The sequence below is a fragment of the Malassezia vespertilionis genome, chromosome 7 (assembly GCF_029542925.1).
Source record: "Malassezia vespertilionis chromosome 7, complete sequence".
NCBI lineage: Eukaryota > Fungi > Basidiomycota > Malasseziomycetes > Malasseziales > Malasseziaceae > Malassezia > Malassezia vespertilionis.
In genome coordinates, this window is record NC_079253.1 from 459,606 (window position 1) to 475,909 (window position 16,304).

The 16,304-nt window shown below is 55.7% G+C and overlaps 8 protein-coding genes across 8 annotated transcripts; 4 read left to right on the forward strand and 4 right to left on the reverse strand.

Annotated features, from left to right (window-relative positions):
* Window positions 1-17: 17 nt before the first annotated feature.
* Window positions 18-883, forward strand: MVES1_003516 (uncharacterized protein; the record flags this gene model as incomplete). The annotated part of the gene is made up of 2 exons (XM_056208332.1): window positions 18-829; window positions 877-883. The coding sequence occupies 2 exons, from the start codon at window positions 18-20 to the stop codon at window positions 881-883; spliced, it is 819 nt and encodes a 272-aa protein (XP_056064307.1).
* Window positions 884-925: 42 nt separating this feature from the next.
* Window positions 926-2,116, reverse strand: MVES1_003517 (uncharacterized protein; the record flags this gene model as incomplete). The annotated part of the gene is made up of 1 exon (XM_056208333.1): window positions 926-2,116. The coding sequence occupies one exon, from the start codon at window positions 2,114-2,116 to the stop codon at window positions 926-928; it is 1,191 nt and encodes a 396-aa protein (XP_056064308.1).
* An 83-nt stretch (window positions 2,117-2,199) lies between these two features.
* Window positions 2,200-3,408, forward strand: MVES1_003518 (uncharacterized protein; the record flags this gene model as incomplete). Its single annotated transcript, XM_056208334.1, has 1 exon — window positions 2,200-3,408. One exon carries the CDS (start codon window positions 2,200-2,202, stop codon window positions 3,406-3,408), a length of 1,209 nt encoding a protein of 402 aa, XP_056064309.1.
* An 80-nt stretch (window positions 3,409-3,488) lies between these two features.
* Window positions 3,489-5,654, forward strand: TRM9_2 (tRNA (carboxymethyluridine(34)-5-O)-methyltransferase; the record flags this gene model as incomplete). The annotated part of the gene is made up of 1 exon (XM_056208335.1): window positions 3,489-5,654. One exon carries the CDS (start codon window positions 3,489-3,491, stop codon window positions 5,652-5,654), a length of 2,166 nt encoding a protein of 721 aa, XP_056064310.1.
* A 615-nt stretch (window positions 5,655-6,269) lies between these two features.
* MVES1_003520 (uncharacterized protein) lies at window positions 6,270-9,084 on the forward strand (the record flags this gene model as incomplete). The annotated part of the gene is made up of 12 exons (XM_056208336.1): window positions 6,270-6,894; window positions 6,924-7,021; window positions 7,055-7,194; window positions 7,226-7,278; window positions 7,306-7,376; window positions 7,407-7,425; window positions 7,555-7,560; window positions 8,294-8,320; window positions 8,353-8,448; window positions 8,681-8,769; window positions 8,888-8,909; window positions 9,056-9,084. 12 exons carry the CDS (start codon window positions 6,270-6,272, stop codon window positions 9,082-9,084), a joined length of 1,275 nt encoding a protein of 424 aa, XP_056064311.1.
* A 1,406-nt stretch (window positions 9,085-10,490) lies between these two features.
* MVES1_003521 (uncharacterized protein) lies at window positions 10,491-11,123 on the reverse strand (the record flags this gene model as incomplete). Its single annotated transcript, XM_056208337.1, has 1 exon — window positions 10,491-11,123. One exon carries the CDS (start codon window positions 11,121-11,123, stop codon window positions 10,491-10,493), a length of 633 nt encoding a protein of 210 aa, XP_056064312.1.
* Window positions 11,124-11,356: 233 nt separating this feature from the next.
* MVES1_003522 (uncharacterized protein) lies at window positions 11,357-11,983 on the reverse strand (the record flags this gene model as incomplete). Its single annotated transcript, XM_056208338.1, has 1 exon — window positions 11,357-11,983. The coding sequence occupies one exon, from the start codon at window positions 11,981-11,983 to the stop codon at window positions 11,357-11,359; it is 627 nt and encodes a 208-aa protein (XP_056064313.1).
* A 343-nt stretch (window positions 11,984-12,326) lies between these two features.
* On the reverse strand, window positions 12,327-16,285 carry MVES1_003523 (non-specific serine/threonine protein kinase; the record flags this gene model as incomplete). Its single annotated transcript, XM_056208339.1, has 3 exons — window positions 12,327-12,932; window positions 13,331-15,177; window positions 15,331-16,285. The coding sequence occupies 3 exons, from the start codon at window positions 16,283-16,285 to the stop codon at window positions 12,327-12,329; spliced, it is 3,408 nt and encodes a 1,135-aa protein (XP_056064314.1).
* Between the last annotated feature and the right edge of the window lie 19 nt (window positions 16,286-16,304).

Below are 16,304 nucleotides of genomic sequence, written 5' to 3' on the forward strand. Positions count from 1 at the left end.
GTGACGCTTAGTCAACCATGGCCGACGAAGCGTACCAAGCAGTGTCGCACTTGGCGCTCAATGTAGTGCGGCCCAGCACCGAGTGGCTGAACATGGGCAACTGGGAGCACACTAACGAGTTTCCCGCGGCGTGCCATGCCTTGGCCGAGCAGCTACATAGCGCCGCACAAATCCCATCCAACGCTCGAATCCTCGACGTTGGCCATGGATGCGGCGACTCGCTCCTGCTCCTGGCTTCGCAGCACGAACCGCAGTGCCTTCATGGGATCACATCCATTCCCGCGCATGCTAAACGCGCACAGCAGCGGATCGGTGCGCGCGCCATGGTGTGGTGTGCAGATGCGACGCAATGGCTCGCCGATACCACAGACCAATGCAGTGTACATGGAGAGCACGCCAGGAAAGGCGAGTACGACACGATTCTTGCGCTAGACTGTGCGTACCATTTCCAAAACAGACCTGCGTTTTTTCGGAGCGCGTTCCAGCAGCTCAAGCCTGGAGGCGCGTTGGCGTTGGTCGATCTTGTCGGTGCGTGGCCGTACCCAGAACACCCAGCGTACGATTTTGTGCCCTCGACACTGGCGGCACCAAAACACGGGCCCAGCGTGTGGCAGCGCCTCCGCCACCGAGTCGTGTGCTACCTGACAGGGACACCGCCGGGCTCGTTTGTGTCTATGGACAATTATGCAACGCAATTGCAACACGCTGGGTTTTCCGCCGTCTCCATACAGGATATATCGCACGCCATCTTCCCCGGATTCTCTTCTTTTTTGCAAGGCATGGGCGCAGAGGGCGAGGCGGCATGGCGCGGCGGAAGTCGCTGGCTATGGTACGCTCTGCATGCCTACGGCCGGATTGTCGCAGACTGGGCCAAAGGCGCTGATACCGGCGACGTGCGCTGTGTCCTTGTGGTGGCGCGGCGCGCTTAGCACCAAGCATGTACATACGCTCCCTCCCATACCTGCACGCTGGTTGCGTCTGCGTGAAAAATCGTGCCATCTACACAGGTCGTGGTGGCAGATGGATCGGTGGGCGCAGGGCGCCATGCATACGCTGCGGCACGGAAGTACTCGACGACCGGCATGCCGGCTTGCTCGCCGGCTACGTCTTCGTCGCCATCGTATGCGAACGAGACGTGTGCGCCATCCTTGTACATTCCTTCGAAAAAAACCTCGGCCAGCGGCCCTTGGGCATACATCTCGTGTATTTTGTCCATAGGATCACCTTGCGCGATGGCTTTCTGTACCACAGGACTCCTTAGGGGACGCAGCACGACGATATCAACCATGTCACTCGGACGCCGCAATGCTGCCTCGCACCGCGGCCCTGCAAACGGCGCCGGCACAAACGCAGCTTCGAGCCGGTCGACGACCATGGCTGTGAGGTACACAAACGGCCCTTGAATGCGTAGAGTGCCATGCTGGTCCGCTTGATAGTCGCCAAGCGCAGCGACGGGCACAAACGTGTGCTTGCTTGGACAGTAGCGCTGTACGGGCTCAGTGCCCGGCTCCAATACAAGCTCCCCCTCTGTCCATCGCACCATATTTTGCTCTGCAGCCATCTTGAACCGCTCAATGCCGGGGTGCGATGCGCGCAGCGACTCTGAATCGCGCAGGATCGCCGCGTGGAGTGCATGCGACGTGACAACACACGAAAGGTGTGTGTCGCCCATCGTCACACGCATCAGACTCAGCGGCTGCGTACTTTTCGAGGCTGCAAACGCTTGCAAGGCACACAGCCTCCAGCGCGGGTCCGTCGCTGCGTAGCCGCCTGGGTGCGTGCCAAACAATGCATGGTACATTGCATTCGCTGTTCCGGTCGGTACAATTACCAGGAATATCTCGCTCGGAATAGACACTGACTGCATTCCGTCCAGAGCCTCGTGCACCGTCCCGTCCCCGCCCAGCACGACAAGCGTTAAAGGGGCTTTTTCGCGCGCAAGCGCTGCGCCGATTTGCTTTGCGCCGTGCGTGGGGTCGGTGCTATGGTACGTGGGCGCGACACGCGTACGATCCGCGGCCTTCCACGCGTCTAGATACTTGTGCACGTACTCTTTCAGCACAGACTCGGCATTCTGCTGGCCCGCAGCCGCATTGCAAACAACGTGCACCGACATGGTCGGAACGCACAAGCCATATCGCTTACCTAAGCTCGGCGGGAATTGCGCAGGGGCGCGGCGCGCCATTCGTGCCATTCGCCATGTCGTCGGCCCATCCAGGTGTAGATTTGAAGGAGTTGGGCGATGCGTTGGGGGAGGAGAATGATACACATGCGCGGAAAGCGCCGGAGCCGACGCCTCGCGAGTCGTCGGATGTAGCCACGATCCATTCCATCTTTCCTTCCATGGATACACGGACGATTGCCAGTGTACTGGAGAAGTACCGCGGTAATATGGAGGCAGGTGCGTTTGTGTATGCATTGACATTAGCGATTCCCGTTCTTTTGCAAAAAAGCGATCCAGATTTCAAGCCGAGTGCCGCCGATCTTGCCCAGCAGCAGGACGAACGGCTCGCAAAGCACCTGCGTGTAAGACAGGCCGAGGCCGAGCCTCCGCGTGCGCAGACGTGGGACCCGTCTCAATTGAGTTACAGCCCGCGTTTGCCTCGTGCAAGGAGAGGCGCGCAAGGCACTGCACCGCCGAATCACCACGCGAACCTAGAGACGCCGGAAATGTACGAGTATAGAACAACTACATTCCACGCAGACGACGCGCCGCAAATCAACTGGCACGAAGAATTTGCGCGTCTGAAACAAACGGGCATGGCCAAGGTAGGATCGACTTTCTCGCAGCTCCGCCAAAAAGCAGAGACGGCGATGCGTACCTTGGACGAAGAACGAGGCTTGCGATTCAAGCGGGGAGGCCCAAAGCCTGCAGAGCAGGCCGGCGGGCGCCACAGCATTGTGAATCAGAAAAACCAAGAAAACTGGGATACTGTGCAGCAGACACTCCGTCACGTCTACGACGCCGATCCACAGCCAGTGCACGATGCAGAGCTGGAAAAGATGATGCGCGGCGAAGAGACCTCGTCATTGGGCAGCGGCGATGCAGTGAAGCGCAGCAAGGCTCGCCAGACAAACACGCCTCTATGGGGTCAGCGCTATGCCACCAAGCCGCCGAGCTCGACGGCGCGCAACACGGTGCCCTTCACGGGTACGGATCTCAAAGGATGGGACGACGTGGGCCATATTGAGCCCGAAAACATGGCGCCCAGCGAGAAAAAGGAGCCCGATGCAGACACCAAACTGCCCGAAAAGAAGCCCAAGGCAAAATCTGACGCACCCAGCGAGGCGACGTCTAGCAGCGCCACGGACGATCCATCCGCCCCACCCCTGGAACACGCTCCTGCCTCAGATACCAACAAGGCAGGGTCCGAATACGTGAACAACCCATTTGATGATGACGACTAGATAGCAGCCATACCCTTGAGTGATGCATCCATATCCTTTGTTCCCACGTGCACAATCGCTCCGCATTTTCCGGCACGACCATGGCCGAAGCACAGGCTCCTGCTTCGGCGTACGAGCTTGTAACTTGGCTTCGACGCCAGCTCCATGCCTTGCGCGAGTCTACACGCGATGGCTTGGACGAGGAAATGCACGCATTTTCGCAGTTGACGACGTCGCGTATCGGTCTGTACGGAAAAAAGAGCATCGACGTTGACGCCGGCCAATTTTCACCCGAGACGTGGTCCGAAGCGATGCAATCACTGACAAGCTCGAGCAGTGCATTCCGCGCAACGCTGGAAACAATGCACCAGGGCGTGGGAGGCACAGAGGAGCAGCTCGGTGCCACAGCAGTGCACGAGCTCAACGCACAGGCCCGTGAACTGACGCATGCAGCGATGGATCTTCGTGCGGCAGCGACGCTGCACGATGCCATGGATGCTGGCGAGTCGCTGCCGCGTGAACTATGGACAGGCCGACTAAAAGACGCGCAAACGGCGCCGCTGACAGAACGAGGCGCCGCGGTGCAAGTGTTGGACGTACTATGCAGCATCCTCGCTCCCGTCGCAACGCGCCTGCACCTCGAGTGCTTTGAAGAGAAACTCTACGCGAGCGACGACGTCGAGATGCAGGATGCATCCAAGCCCGTGCAGCGCACACACACTTTCACAAGCGGCGGCCGAATCATCGTGCTGGACGTTGAGTTGGGCGTGGCGCAGCGCGAGCATACGTTGGCGCCGCACATCATGCTGCACATTTCGTATGCACACGACGAGACTATGCAGGAAGCTCGCGTTCCCGATACTCGTTTGGCTGATATGATGCGTAACCTGCTTCTGCAGCTCGCGTATGTCTTGTTTGGCTACGATGCCGATCCGGCCGTGCTGTCAACATGCCCCGTGCTCAATTGCGAAGGAAACGAAACGCGCTACGTCCAAGCAACGCGGCTTTGGTGTGCGCTTGCACGCAGTCTAGCGACGCTTGCGCGAATTGATGCGCTGAGTGCGAATGCGCTCGTGAATGCAGGCACAGACAAGGCCCACAAAATAGATTTGTTTGCGCAGCTCGAGTCGATGGGCTTGGCCGCGGAGCGTGTGAGTGCGCATGAGCTGGGATCGCTCTTGGGCGAAGAGGTGCAGGGGCCTGTATGTGTAGCACTGCTTCGCTCCTTGTCCCAAACGTCTCCGGCCGCGATTGGGACCTTGCTGCGGTGCGGGCATGGCGTTGCACTACAGCATGTATTCCTGCCGTACCTCACGATTGTATACCACGCTGTATCCGTTACAAACGACTGGCTCGCGTCAGGGTTCCGCGCCACTGTACGCGTCGCGCCCAGCGCCGTTCCTTTTGCGCCGAATGCACGCGACCATGTGGATTGGGTAAGCTTGCCAACCGGTGCAAGACCGCCGCAAGAATTGATGCAGGAAGTTGCACAAACACTGTGTACGTACGGGCCAGTGTCTACATCCCTTGCGCTTTCGACGCTCGGCGCAGGAACGCAAATGACAGTGCACCGGCCCATTTCCTACATTGCTTTCTTGGACCCGCCCGTGCTTGTGCCGCATTACACGGCACGCTCCCTATGGGCACTGTGCAATTTGGCACAGCATCCATGGTCGGAGCAGCTGCAAGGAGCGGCAGTCAGCACTGAGGCTGCGCACAACCAGCGCAAAACGGATTACTTGGCGCAGCTCTGTGCGGCGCCGGGGCTGTCAAGCACGAGCGACTATACCTTCCAGCCGAGCGCTTTACATACAGACAGCTGCGAGGCACGGCGCGTGTCCATCATTCCTTTTGGAGATCTAGCGCAGCTATACGCGGCGCTCGCGCTTTTGCGTGAGCATGCGCGGTTTGCGCAACTACTCGCCGGCGCGACTACAAAACACAACACACAGGGCGTGCCGGTGACGCTCAAGCTGGGGCCTTGTACACGCGCGGGCAGCTCCGTGCTGTACTTGAGCTTCCCAGTCACATGCGCAACCCCAGCCAGCGATGCGGCGCCGGCCATAGTTAATGCAACACTGCGCACCACAGCTGAGCACGCGAGCGGATGGGCTATCGAGGCAAGCGTTGTAGCAGTGCTGGGCGGCGAGCTCAAGCGGATGCACGCCACAGATCATGCGGCCTTGGCATGTGCTGACCATCTAGCACAGGGCGCAAACATATACGAATTCACAAAGAAGCTCGTTACATGGGCGCACGCAGCATAGCATGACATAGCAGGCAAAAACAGCGCAGTTATACCCACTAGGAATGGTGATATGCATGGCTAAACAAAATTAATCGAGCTTTGCAGGAAATGTGCCGTTCTCACGCTGCTCGTCCCACTTGCTTATCTGTGGGTTAGCTGGGCGCAGACAAATGTACGCACCCATTCGTTCGGGCACAAAGAGTTGTACGCTTTGAAGAAGAATTGACAAGGCTCGAAGTCTTCACCCTTTTTATTCACGCAGCGAAAGTAGTCGGCGTAGCTGATGTTAGATTGTGTGCAAATGCAACGCACCTTTGCCAGCTGTATACGCGCACCAAAAAAAAAAGGCGCAGGTTAGTACAATTGAGCGACGAAAAGGGTATTCCCTATACGCACCAGTGACGGGTCTGGTTCTGTGTCTGTGTCAGCATACATGTTCAATACATCTCCCGTATACACACCTGGTTCGGGAACCTAGAGTCGAACGGAGCGGTCTTCAACACGACTTCTTCAGGCATACTGGATAGCGTAATAGGGCAAAACTCGCGGTCGGAACTGCCCGCGAACGACAACCGAGCTCGGCCGAAGCAAATGCGAACTGTTGGTCGGGGCAAGGGCGGCGCAGGACCGTGCGATGGACGCGTTGAAAGCGCAGATTGCAGCGCAGAAGCGCAAGGCTGCAGCGCAGGAAGATGGGGCACCGAAATACATGCGTCGCGGCGAAATCCGCGAGCACGCATCTGAGCCGCAGCGGGACGCACCGGAGGACGAAGAAACTGCGCCGCGCACCCCGCAAACCAGCCAAAAAGACGACACACCTGTGCCTGAAAATGGGCTAAAAAGGCACGCTGGGTTTGCTGTTTCGATCCAGGAAGCTGTACGCAGGCTGCGCCAAAAAAATGAGCCGATCCGGCTTTTTGCAGAAAGCGACGAGGACCGCCGCCTGCGTTTGCGTGCATTTGAATTGAACGAGGGGCACAAGGTAACTGAGCATGGTGGGAATGACTTAGTCGTCGCACTGCGCGACACAGATAGTGTGCTTGCACTCGAGAATATTGGGGAGCGCGACAAGTGCAAAAAAGAGGGCGCACAAGAGGACTCGGGACGTGTGCCTGCCAAGAAGCGCGAAGGGGTCGGCATGCACACCGTGCTGGACTTGGAGATGGTGCGCAAAGAGCCCAACAAAGCTCATCCAATCCTATACTATACGCTCAAAGGCCTGCTTGGAGAATGGGAGGAAGAGCTTGAAAGACGCCCTGGTATGTTCGCGCCTACGCACTGACACTAGAAAACGAGCGGCACAGCGCACAGGGGCGTCTTGTGAGTGCAACGCACGCACAAACTACACAGTATTTGAAACCATTATTCAAGACACTACGTCACCGCGTGCGTATCGTGCCATGAAGCACTGACACGCAGGATATTGCACCCGACGTACTGATGCGCATTGCAGAGATTGTGCATTATATGCAATTGCGCGAATACCAAAAAGCGAACGACTCGTACTTGCAACTGTCGATTGGAAATGCAGCATGGCCGATCGGTGTCACAGCGGTGGGGTACGTCGCTTAGGTTTGTACTCATATGCAGCATCCACGAGCGGTCGGGGCAGGAGAAGCTGTATACATCCAACGTCGCACACGGTACGTCCCAGTTTTGCTCACATACAGTTTTGAACGATGAAGTGAGCCGCAAGTATATTCAGAGCCTCAAGCGACTCATGACCTTTGCGCAGGCCCATGTACGTACGCGCCATGCACTAACACGACAGTATCCACCCGACGATTTAAGTAAATTAATGGGATAGCCCGGGTATTATTGTACAGTAGCGCTGCTAAGTAAGCTGCATTATGCGATAGTACAGCATGCATTTTTGGCCCCTAGTTGTTCCACCGTTTCGGGGCTGGGACGCACAATAGGGTCGGGTATCGTTTGGCAATAGCTTATCAAGCTGTCGTTTAATCCAATGAGCGTGTACCTACCGCTGACTCGCTTGGGATATTGGCACCGTGTCATTATCTAAAATGGCCTGCATTGCCTCGTTCTCTTTTTGTATCCGTGCCAGCTTTAAAGAAAGCACCTTTTTATGCGTGTCCACGTCCTCCATGGTTGTGCTAAGATTGGCGACGCAGTGACCGGTCCCACGTGACATCTCGATCGGGACACGAGAGGGGTACGTGCAACGGCGAATTGACCGGAACACGCTTCGTTCTCGACATTTCAGCGGCGAGGCTGGCGGCACAGCAAGTCATCTTCTTTCCGCATTGATTTGTCGGTTGTGCGATGAAGGACAGGTGCGAGCTCCTCCGGTTTTTTTGGTAGTGATCAGCGGTTTACTCTCGCCTAAAAGTGCAACGTAGCGGCAGAGAGAAATGGCGAGCGAGTCGCAAAATTCGGCCGCGCGCTGCGACACGCATGCTAAAACGGCTACAATCAAATCACCATCAATGCAGAAATGGTCGCCGTCGGGATTACTGCAGCAATTTTCTAAGGATCAGCCAGGCCCCCCCTCCGAGGGGCGCCCCAGTAGCAGCTTGTCGCGTTCGTCGCAAGGACCAAGCAGCGGAAGCCTATCGCAAAACTCGGAGCGGTCTGTACAGAATACTAGCGCATCCTTTACCCCGCCAAAGGAACTGCCTGGATTATTTTATGAGGCAGATTCCGAAGACTTGTTTGTGCTTATTGGTGCGTAGTATTTGCGCTGCAGCTAACCACAGGCGACATGCTGTCACAACTTATGGCACACAACGACAACATTCCTTTGCACCCGTCTGACTTGACGCGGTTCCACTCCCGTGCAACGCCGGGAATCAGTATTGGGTCATACCTGCGTCGCATGGCAAAATACACAACGTTGGACAAGCCATGCTTGCTGCTTATACTGGTGTACATCGACCGTGTCTGCGAGCGCTTGAGTGGGTTTACTATTTGCAGTCTCACTGTACATCGATTCGTGTGTGCATCGGTGGTTTGTGCGAGCAAAGCTTTGTGCGATTCCTTTAGCACCAATCGTACGTCTGTTGCCTTGGCGTACTGACCATGCAGGACACTATGCGCGCGTCGGTGGTATCTCCCTTACAGAACTTAACTTGCTCGAGAAAGAGTTTCTTAACGTCATTGACTGGCGCTTGGTGGTACGTAAAAAAAGTATGGGCCCGCGCTAACGTCCAGGCCAGTGCGCCCGTCATGCAACATTACTACGTTTCGCTGGTGCAAATGCATTCGTTGTTTATTTTGGAACCTTCTACAAAGCCAATGCCGGATGCATTCACGGGTACGCCACCGAGTACCAAGAAAAAAACTCTGTAGTTTTGTAATGTAGTCTCATGCCTCGACCCAGGCCACTGCCCACGTGCAATACGGAGCAGGAAATTAATTATACTGATTGACGCGGATGTGTAGCCGGCCGAACGTGTCTAGCGAGCAGCAAAATTCTTACACTGTCCTGAAAGGAAAAAGTTGCCGGCAAGGAATACTTCACTTTGACTTGAAAACAAGGGGCGCTCGTGAGTAGGAAGAAAAGTATGCACTCGTAAAGGTGCTTTGGCGTCTTTCTAGGCGGTCATTCGGTCGAGTCCTTCAATGAAACAACTGGGCGCTTTGTATGCCCCATCGGAAAAAGGCGGGATGGATGGAAACCTCCATCCAGGTCGTTTCGACAAGACGCCGTTTGCGGCCGTGTCAGGCAAGAAACCAGCATCACTAGTAGTCGACGTTGAGAATGATATGGAAAGCTGGAGGAGCTTGCTGACAGACACTACCCCCGGCTTTCAAGACATGTATTTGGGACCACCCGTGCTACCGAGTCTATCGCAAAACAGCGAGGCGGATGACGAGGAGGAAATCCGAATCAGGTACGGAAGTCGTGCAGATATCATGGTGCGGCAAAGCTCAAACGCAGTATCCATTCCATATGCCGTCGATTGCCTTCCTCGTGTCCACCAAATAGCCGATGCATGCACGGACGCTGGCGAAATTCCCAGCGTACAGGCTTTGAACACATCACTCAAAAAGGACTTTGTGCATCTTCCGAATCCGTTGCATGAACATGGCCGTGCAACCCTAGTCAGCGTGACTACGTCTCTACAACAATCCGAGTCCCCTGATTTGGACGAGGAAGATCGAGAGAATTGGCCGTCGAGTTTCATGTCGCCTACTTCGCTACTTTCTCTCGGTTCCTTACCGAGTACATCGCTTGTATGTGTACACCTATAATAAATCTAATATTTCAGGGCTTGGAGCAGTATACCCCCGCATCAAGTGACCTTGTTCCTGACGATCCGTCGCTTCTTTGCGCACTTCACTCTACGGGACCGCCTCGTGCTGAAATGACGCATACTGCACGTATGACCACACGTATTCCTTCGCGGCCGAGCTCGTCTTCTTCCCTGTCGTCGCCCATCTTGCCGAAAACCAATAAGGAAATCGCACAGGTAGAGTCGTCTACAGAGGTGCTTCCTGGCGAACCTTTTGTGGTGACGGATGCTTTTGAAGACAAGCGCGTTTCGTTCATGACGACTGAGCAGCGGTATATAATCACGATACATCTCCCTGGCTTTGCACTCGATGGAATTACTATCGCGACGAAAGGGTGTTATCGCCGCACTCTGCACATTATTGCAAGCCGCTGTGACAGCGACATGCATGACTTTTTTGAACGGCGAATTACATTTGGCGCTAAAGCGATCATGACCTCCATCCGTGCCCGCTTTGATGGCCAGCATTTGATAATCGAAATACCCCGAGAATCGATGCACCTGCTAACGGAATAGTACTTGCTGCATGTCTGTTTTTATTTGCATTTTAAGCCCTACAAGACAGTCATCCTCTTAACACGGATGAAACGCTGTGTAGCCTACGCACCAAACGACATCACACGTGAGTTGTCATCGATAAACGTCTTCTCGCCCGCGGGTGCAAGAGGGCAGCCAAACACCATTTCGGCTTGGATTTCGTACGAGTCCGGCAGGTTATACTGTTCCTTTACTTTTTCGCCGGTGAGGTTGCCGTAGTGCTGCAAGTTGCAGCCGTAACCCTCAGCCTCGAGGAGCGTCCAGACAAACACCTGTGCCATACCATTGGACTGGTACGACCATATCGGAAATTGTGGGGCATAACGGGGGAACTTGTCCTGCATGCCCTTCACGGCGCTCTTGTCCTCGAAGAAGACAACAGTGCCGCTGCCAGCCTCAAACATTTGCAGCTTGGGCTTGGAAGCCTCCACGGCTCTTTCGCCAGAAGATTCGAACAAAGCACCAGGAACCGTGCTGTTCCAGTAGTTTTTGTGGTCCTTGCCAAATAGGATGATAGCACGACTGCTCTGCACGTTGAAAGGCGAAGGAGCCTCGCGCACGGCTGTGCGTATCAACGCAGTCACTTGCTGCGGAGAAAGGATGGTTTCGTCCGACAAGTGGTAAATAGAGCGGCGCTTTGCAATGAGTTCGAGAAACGAGGCGCCTGCTTTCTTTGCATACGACGTGGCCGACATTTTAGAGTATAAAGGGATGGAAACCTCCGGGCTATCTGAGATCATGCCCACAATGCATTGACACGTGATGCAAAGCATGCTGTGCAAAGCACGGGCCAGTCAATTATGGTAGCGTACATGGCAGCCACATGGCTCGTGCATGCAGCGGTACGGGAGCCGCACGCGCTGCGTCAATAAACTGCTTCGATAGGAGTAAAGCACTACGAAAGGGAGTTTGGTCCTTGTATATAGTTTTAAGCGCTGTGACCGTATGCAATGACGCGCTCGTGGTCAGAGTGGTACGCCTTCTCGCCGGCAGGGGCCTCGGGGTAGCCAAAGACCATCTCAGACTGGAGTTTGTACGACTCAGGAAGGTTGTACACCTTCTTGAGCGCATCGCCGGTAAGACCACCATAGTGCTGCAAGTTGCAACCGTAACCCTCAGCCTCGAGCAAAACCCACACATAGGATTGCGCCATACCGGTAGAGTGCTCCGACCACAGAGGGAAGCCAGCAGCGTATTGAGGGAAAGCCTCCTGCTGGCCCTTGATCAGCTTCTCGTCCTCGAAAAAGAGGATTGTGCCGTAGCCGCCCTTGAAGCCCTCGAGCTTTCCCTGGGATGCCTCAACGGCGCTGTCACCAGCAGCGGCACGGAGCGAGTCAGGAACAATTTTGTCCCAGTAGTTGTTGTGCTGGTTGCCAAGAAGGATAACAACACGGCTGCTCTGTACGTTGAACGAGGAGGGAGCCTCGCGAACAACCTGCTTCACAAGCTTCACAAGCTCAGAGTCAGGGAGAATCTGTTTTTTAGAAAGCTTGTAGTAAGTGCGGCGGTTCTGGATAGCCTGAACAAAGTTTTTCGAAAGCGTAGTGCTAGCCATGGTGGAGGATATGAGAAGATGATAAGTTGCCCGGGAGGGATTTGTACGGTACCACAAATCGTACTTGGATTAAATCCACGTTCGCGAATTGCGTAGAAGTTTACGCCACGTGATTAAAGCGGGTAGGCGGCGTAAGGCACCTAACACGGAGATTGGTACGGCGTTACACGCGAAACGTAGCCAACAAGGCAGATGGCGATGATGCATGGAGATAGGACACAGCAGCGCCGTCGCACGTACGTCGTGCCTACGGACTTTGCACAGGCATTAGGATGCACAAGAGGGTACCGAATAAAGTTGGTCGCATCCATCCGATAGTAATTATGCTACCTGTTTGCTACATTTAGTTAAAGACAATGACGCGCTCGTTGTCGTTCATGTACGACTTCTCGCCCGCGGGCGCCTCGGGGTAGCCAAAGACCATCTCAGACTGGAGTTTGTACGACTCGGGAAGGTTGTACACTTTCTTAAGGGTCTCGCCAGTAAGGCCACCATAGTGCTGCAAGTTGCAACCGTAGCCCTCAGATTCGAGCAAAACCCAAGTGTAGATCTGCGCTATACCAGAGTGGTGGTTGGACCACAGAGGGAAGCCGGCAGCGTACTGGGGGAAGGATTGCTGCTGACCTTTGATCAGAGCCTCGTCCTCGAAGAAAAGAATGGTACCGACACCGTTCGCAAAGCCTGCAAGCTTGCCCTTGGAAGCCTCGACAGCACTCTCGCCAGCAACAGCGCGCAGGGAAGCGGGGACAATCTGATTCCAGTAGTCGTCGTGCTGCTTGCCGAGCAAAATCACCACACGGCTGGACTGCACGTTGAAGGCAGAGGGGGCCTCACGCACAGCTTGCTGGACAAGCTGAACAATCTGCGGGTCGGGCAGAATAGTCTTCTTCGTAAGACCGTAAATGGTACGGCGGTTCTGGATAGCATTTAGGAAACCGGAACTGAGCTGCTGGGGCATGTTGGGTGGATATGGTAGAACTAGACGAAAGATGTCGGTGCGGTCCATTTATGGCTTCGGGCGCCCTTCTCCCCTGCAAAATTGCCCAATTGCCGCCCGTTTATCGCCGGGTCGATCGAAATGGCAAAGCATATTTCCTATGTTGTTACTGCGTACGTGCGCGTGTGGCCGTGCACGGCCCGCGCGTTTTTATTTTGTACGCCACGAGATGCTCTAGCTCGTGGCACACTTGGGACATGCTTGGCCGATCACGCGGAAGCTGCGCCCACATCCGATCGAGCAAATCGACGATTTCGCTCCCGAATCGCCGACGCATCGTTCCGACAAATGGTCTGTGTGATGTTAGCTCTGTAGACCCAAACTACGCACCGTTGCTGTTTTTGTCCCACGCTAAAATAGATTTGGTGTTCATTCATGCCCTGAAAGGGATAGCGCTTCTCGGGTTGGTGCCACTGGAGCGCCTCCCAGAATGTCATTGCCGCGCTCCATACATCCACTTTTTCATTGTAGTTTGGTTTGGGTACCCAGAGCTCCACGGCCTGCCAGTTGACTGTCCCGACAAGCGAACGCACCATGGCGCGTGTCGATCGTTTTACGCGCGCAAACCCAAAGTCGGCAATTTTCGCGACGCCGTCTTTGGTGATGAGCACGTTGGTCGACTTGCAGTCGCGGTGAATGACCATCGGCGTCCGCAAGTGCAAGTATTCCAGCCCACGGGCAATTTGGAGCAAGATGGTAAAGATGGCGGCGTCCGAGGGCGCTGGCGTGTTGCGGATATAGTCAAACAAATCGCCATTGGAGCACAGCTCGCTGACAATCATACAAGGCACATTCCGAGGCTCGGGCGGAATGCTGATCCCGATAAACCGCACGATGTTTTGGTGCCGGAAATCTCGAAGAAACGTGAGCTCCTTGATATCCATGTCAGTGAGCTGGTTTCGTAGGTCGGAAATCGCCACCTTGTTGGTGCGTGTACGAGAAATATGGTATTTACCCACGAAAACGTCCTTGAATGCACCCGAGCCAATCTTTTCGAGCTTTTCGAGCTTGTCAGGCGGGATTTCTCGGTCGAGCAAGTCCAGTGATTCCAAGTCGAGTCCGTTTAGCTCGTCGGCATCGCTTGCGGTGGGTGGGGCAATCACTTTGGGCTGCTCCAACTCTGCGGCAAGCAGGTGCGGTTGCTCGTGGCCAAGTCGGACGAGGTGGTCCACAAGCGCAGCTTTCGTGCAGTCCGGCGCCGCGCTGATGCCAAACTTTTCGCAGAGTGTCCACAGCGATTGCCTCCGCCGCCGAAGCAGTATCGGCTGCGTGAAGCGCGGTTCCTGGTGAGATACAGCGGGCGCTTTTGCCGCGACTTTTGCAGGAGCAGCCAAGGGCGGCGGCGGCATAGCATCGTCCGCATTCACCTCCTGCTCTACATCTGTACCGGAAACCGAGCGGGTCCGCATACGGCGAGGTGCTTTGCGCTGTGCGCATGCCTCTCTTGGGGGTGCGTTTGGATCAGAATGGACCGATTCGTCTAAAGACGACAGGTCAGAGTCCGAGTCCCACAGCCCATCTGACTCCGTGGTGAAGGCGCCTCGCTGCGCCAAAGGCGAGGCAGGGGTATCATTGGCGCGCAGAAAAGATCGGATGCTGCTCTGCTTCAAAAGAGGCGGCATAGGAAGCGCGCCGTGCCCACCGCGGACGCTTTTCGCCGGGCTCTCGTGCCGCCGCCGCAATCGACGTGATTTGGGCGAGCGCGTAAAAAGCGGCTCGGTATTTCTGAATACAAAGGGAGAGACATGGCGCGCAAATGTGGCGTTCTTCTCCCAGACAGGCTTGAACGGGTCGTGCATTGCTGTGTCGTGCACATTGTCTGTATTTGCATGCTTCGTTGGCTCGCGTATCCGCTGCCGCCATGTACGCAGCGGTGTAACCTGCGCCCTTGGCGCGCTAAGCTGGCGCTTGCGCAGAGAAACCCATCGGTCATAATACTTTTGTTCTGAGCCGGTTGCCCGCCGTTTAGGGTGCATCGCATCCTCTTCTTCCTCACTCGAGGTCGTGTTGTACCATGCCGCGCCATTCTCAATCGATTCCTCGGACGATACCCATGCAGACTCGGACAGCGGCGCGGCACGACAGCGTCGCTTGCGCTTCTGCGCCGAGTTAGCACGCATGCGCGAGGCGCATTTAGGCGCCGCTTCTGCACGGTGCATTCTGTGCGTAGCGCTGTGCAAAGGGCGGGTGTATAGCTCTGGCAGCGATGTGCGCCATTGGACGCGGGACACTGTGCACCACAACGCGACGTTGGCGCACCACACGGACGAAGGCACTGCACCACGTGACGAAAAAAATGGGCGAGTTGGGGAATACGGAGGATTTGCATAACCTGTGGGGAACTACCAACGGGCCACCTGCTGCGCAGTGAGCGGCTCGGTTTCTTGTTCGTACTCGACCTCGAGTGGCGGTCCGCCACGCTTGGTACGGGTGTCGGGTCTTTTCGTCGGCTTGCGCCGCGCGCCGCGCGCGCCGCGCTTGTTCGATCCGTCGTTGTCGGCATCGGAGCCGCTTTCATCGCTTGTGCTGAGCATATCCTCAATGTTATCGCTTTCGTCGTCGCTTTCGTCGTCACTGACAAATTCGCGCTGTCCGTAGTCTTCACTATCCGACACCATATCGCGCAAATTGCGCTCCATTTCCTCCATATCTTCCTCCTCCTCCTCCTCGCTGAGCTCCTCTTCGAGCGCGACGCTCTGAGCATCCGTACGTGCCTGTCCGTTCTCCAACACTGTATTCCATACATCCTCATTCACATTCAACGGTGCATCGCCGTACGCACCACTCTTGAGACGCTCCAGCAGCTCTTTTTCAATCGACTTTTCAAGCTTGGCCGCGCGAAGCGCCTTTTGTTCGCGCGTAGCCTCGCGCCGCTCAGTCTTGTTCTTTATACCCACCAGCTCCGGCTGCTCATCTTCTTTCAGCCGCAGTTTGCGCATCTTGATCAGGTACTGCGTTATTTTGGTGAGGCGCTGCTTCGCCTTGTGCACAATAAAGTTTGGCCAGTACACGAGCTCCTTGTCGATCTGCTCCAGCGCAGTCGAGTACCGATTCGACAGTCGGATTCGCTCCCACTGGCGGCGCGGCGAAAATGCGCGCTCGGGCGTCTTTATATACAGGTATACCACGCCTTCTTTTTCACGCACCGTCGCATAGCGCGAGTTGGCTAGCGGGCAGGACTGCCGGTTACACAGGCCGGTCAAGTTGTATTCGTTACGACAAAATGTCGAGTGTGACGCAGACTTGATCTTGTAGGAACAAAAATGGTGTCCGATCACGGACCATATCACATCGTCTGCCTGCATGGTCAGCGGTGTGCGGTGG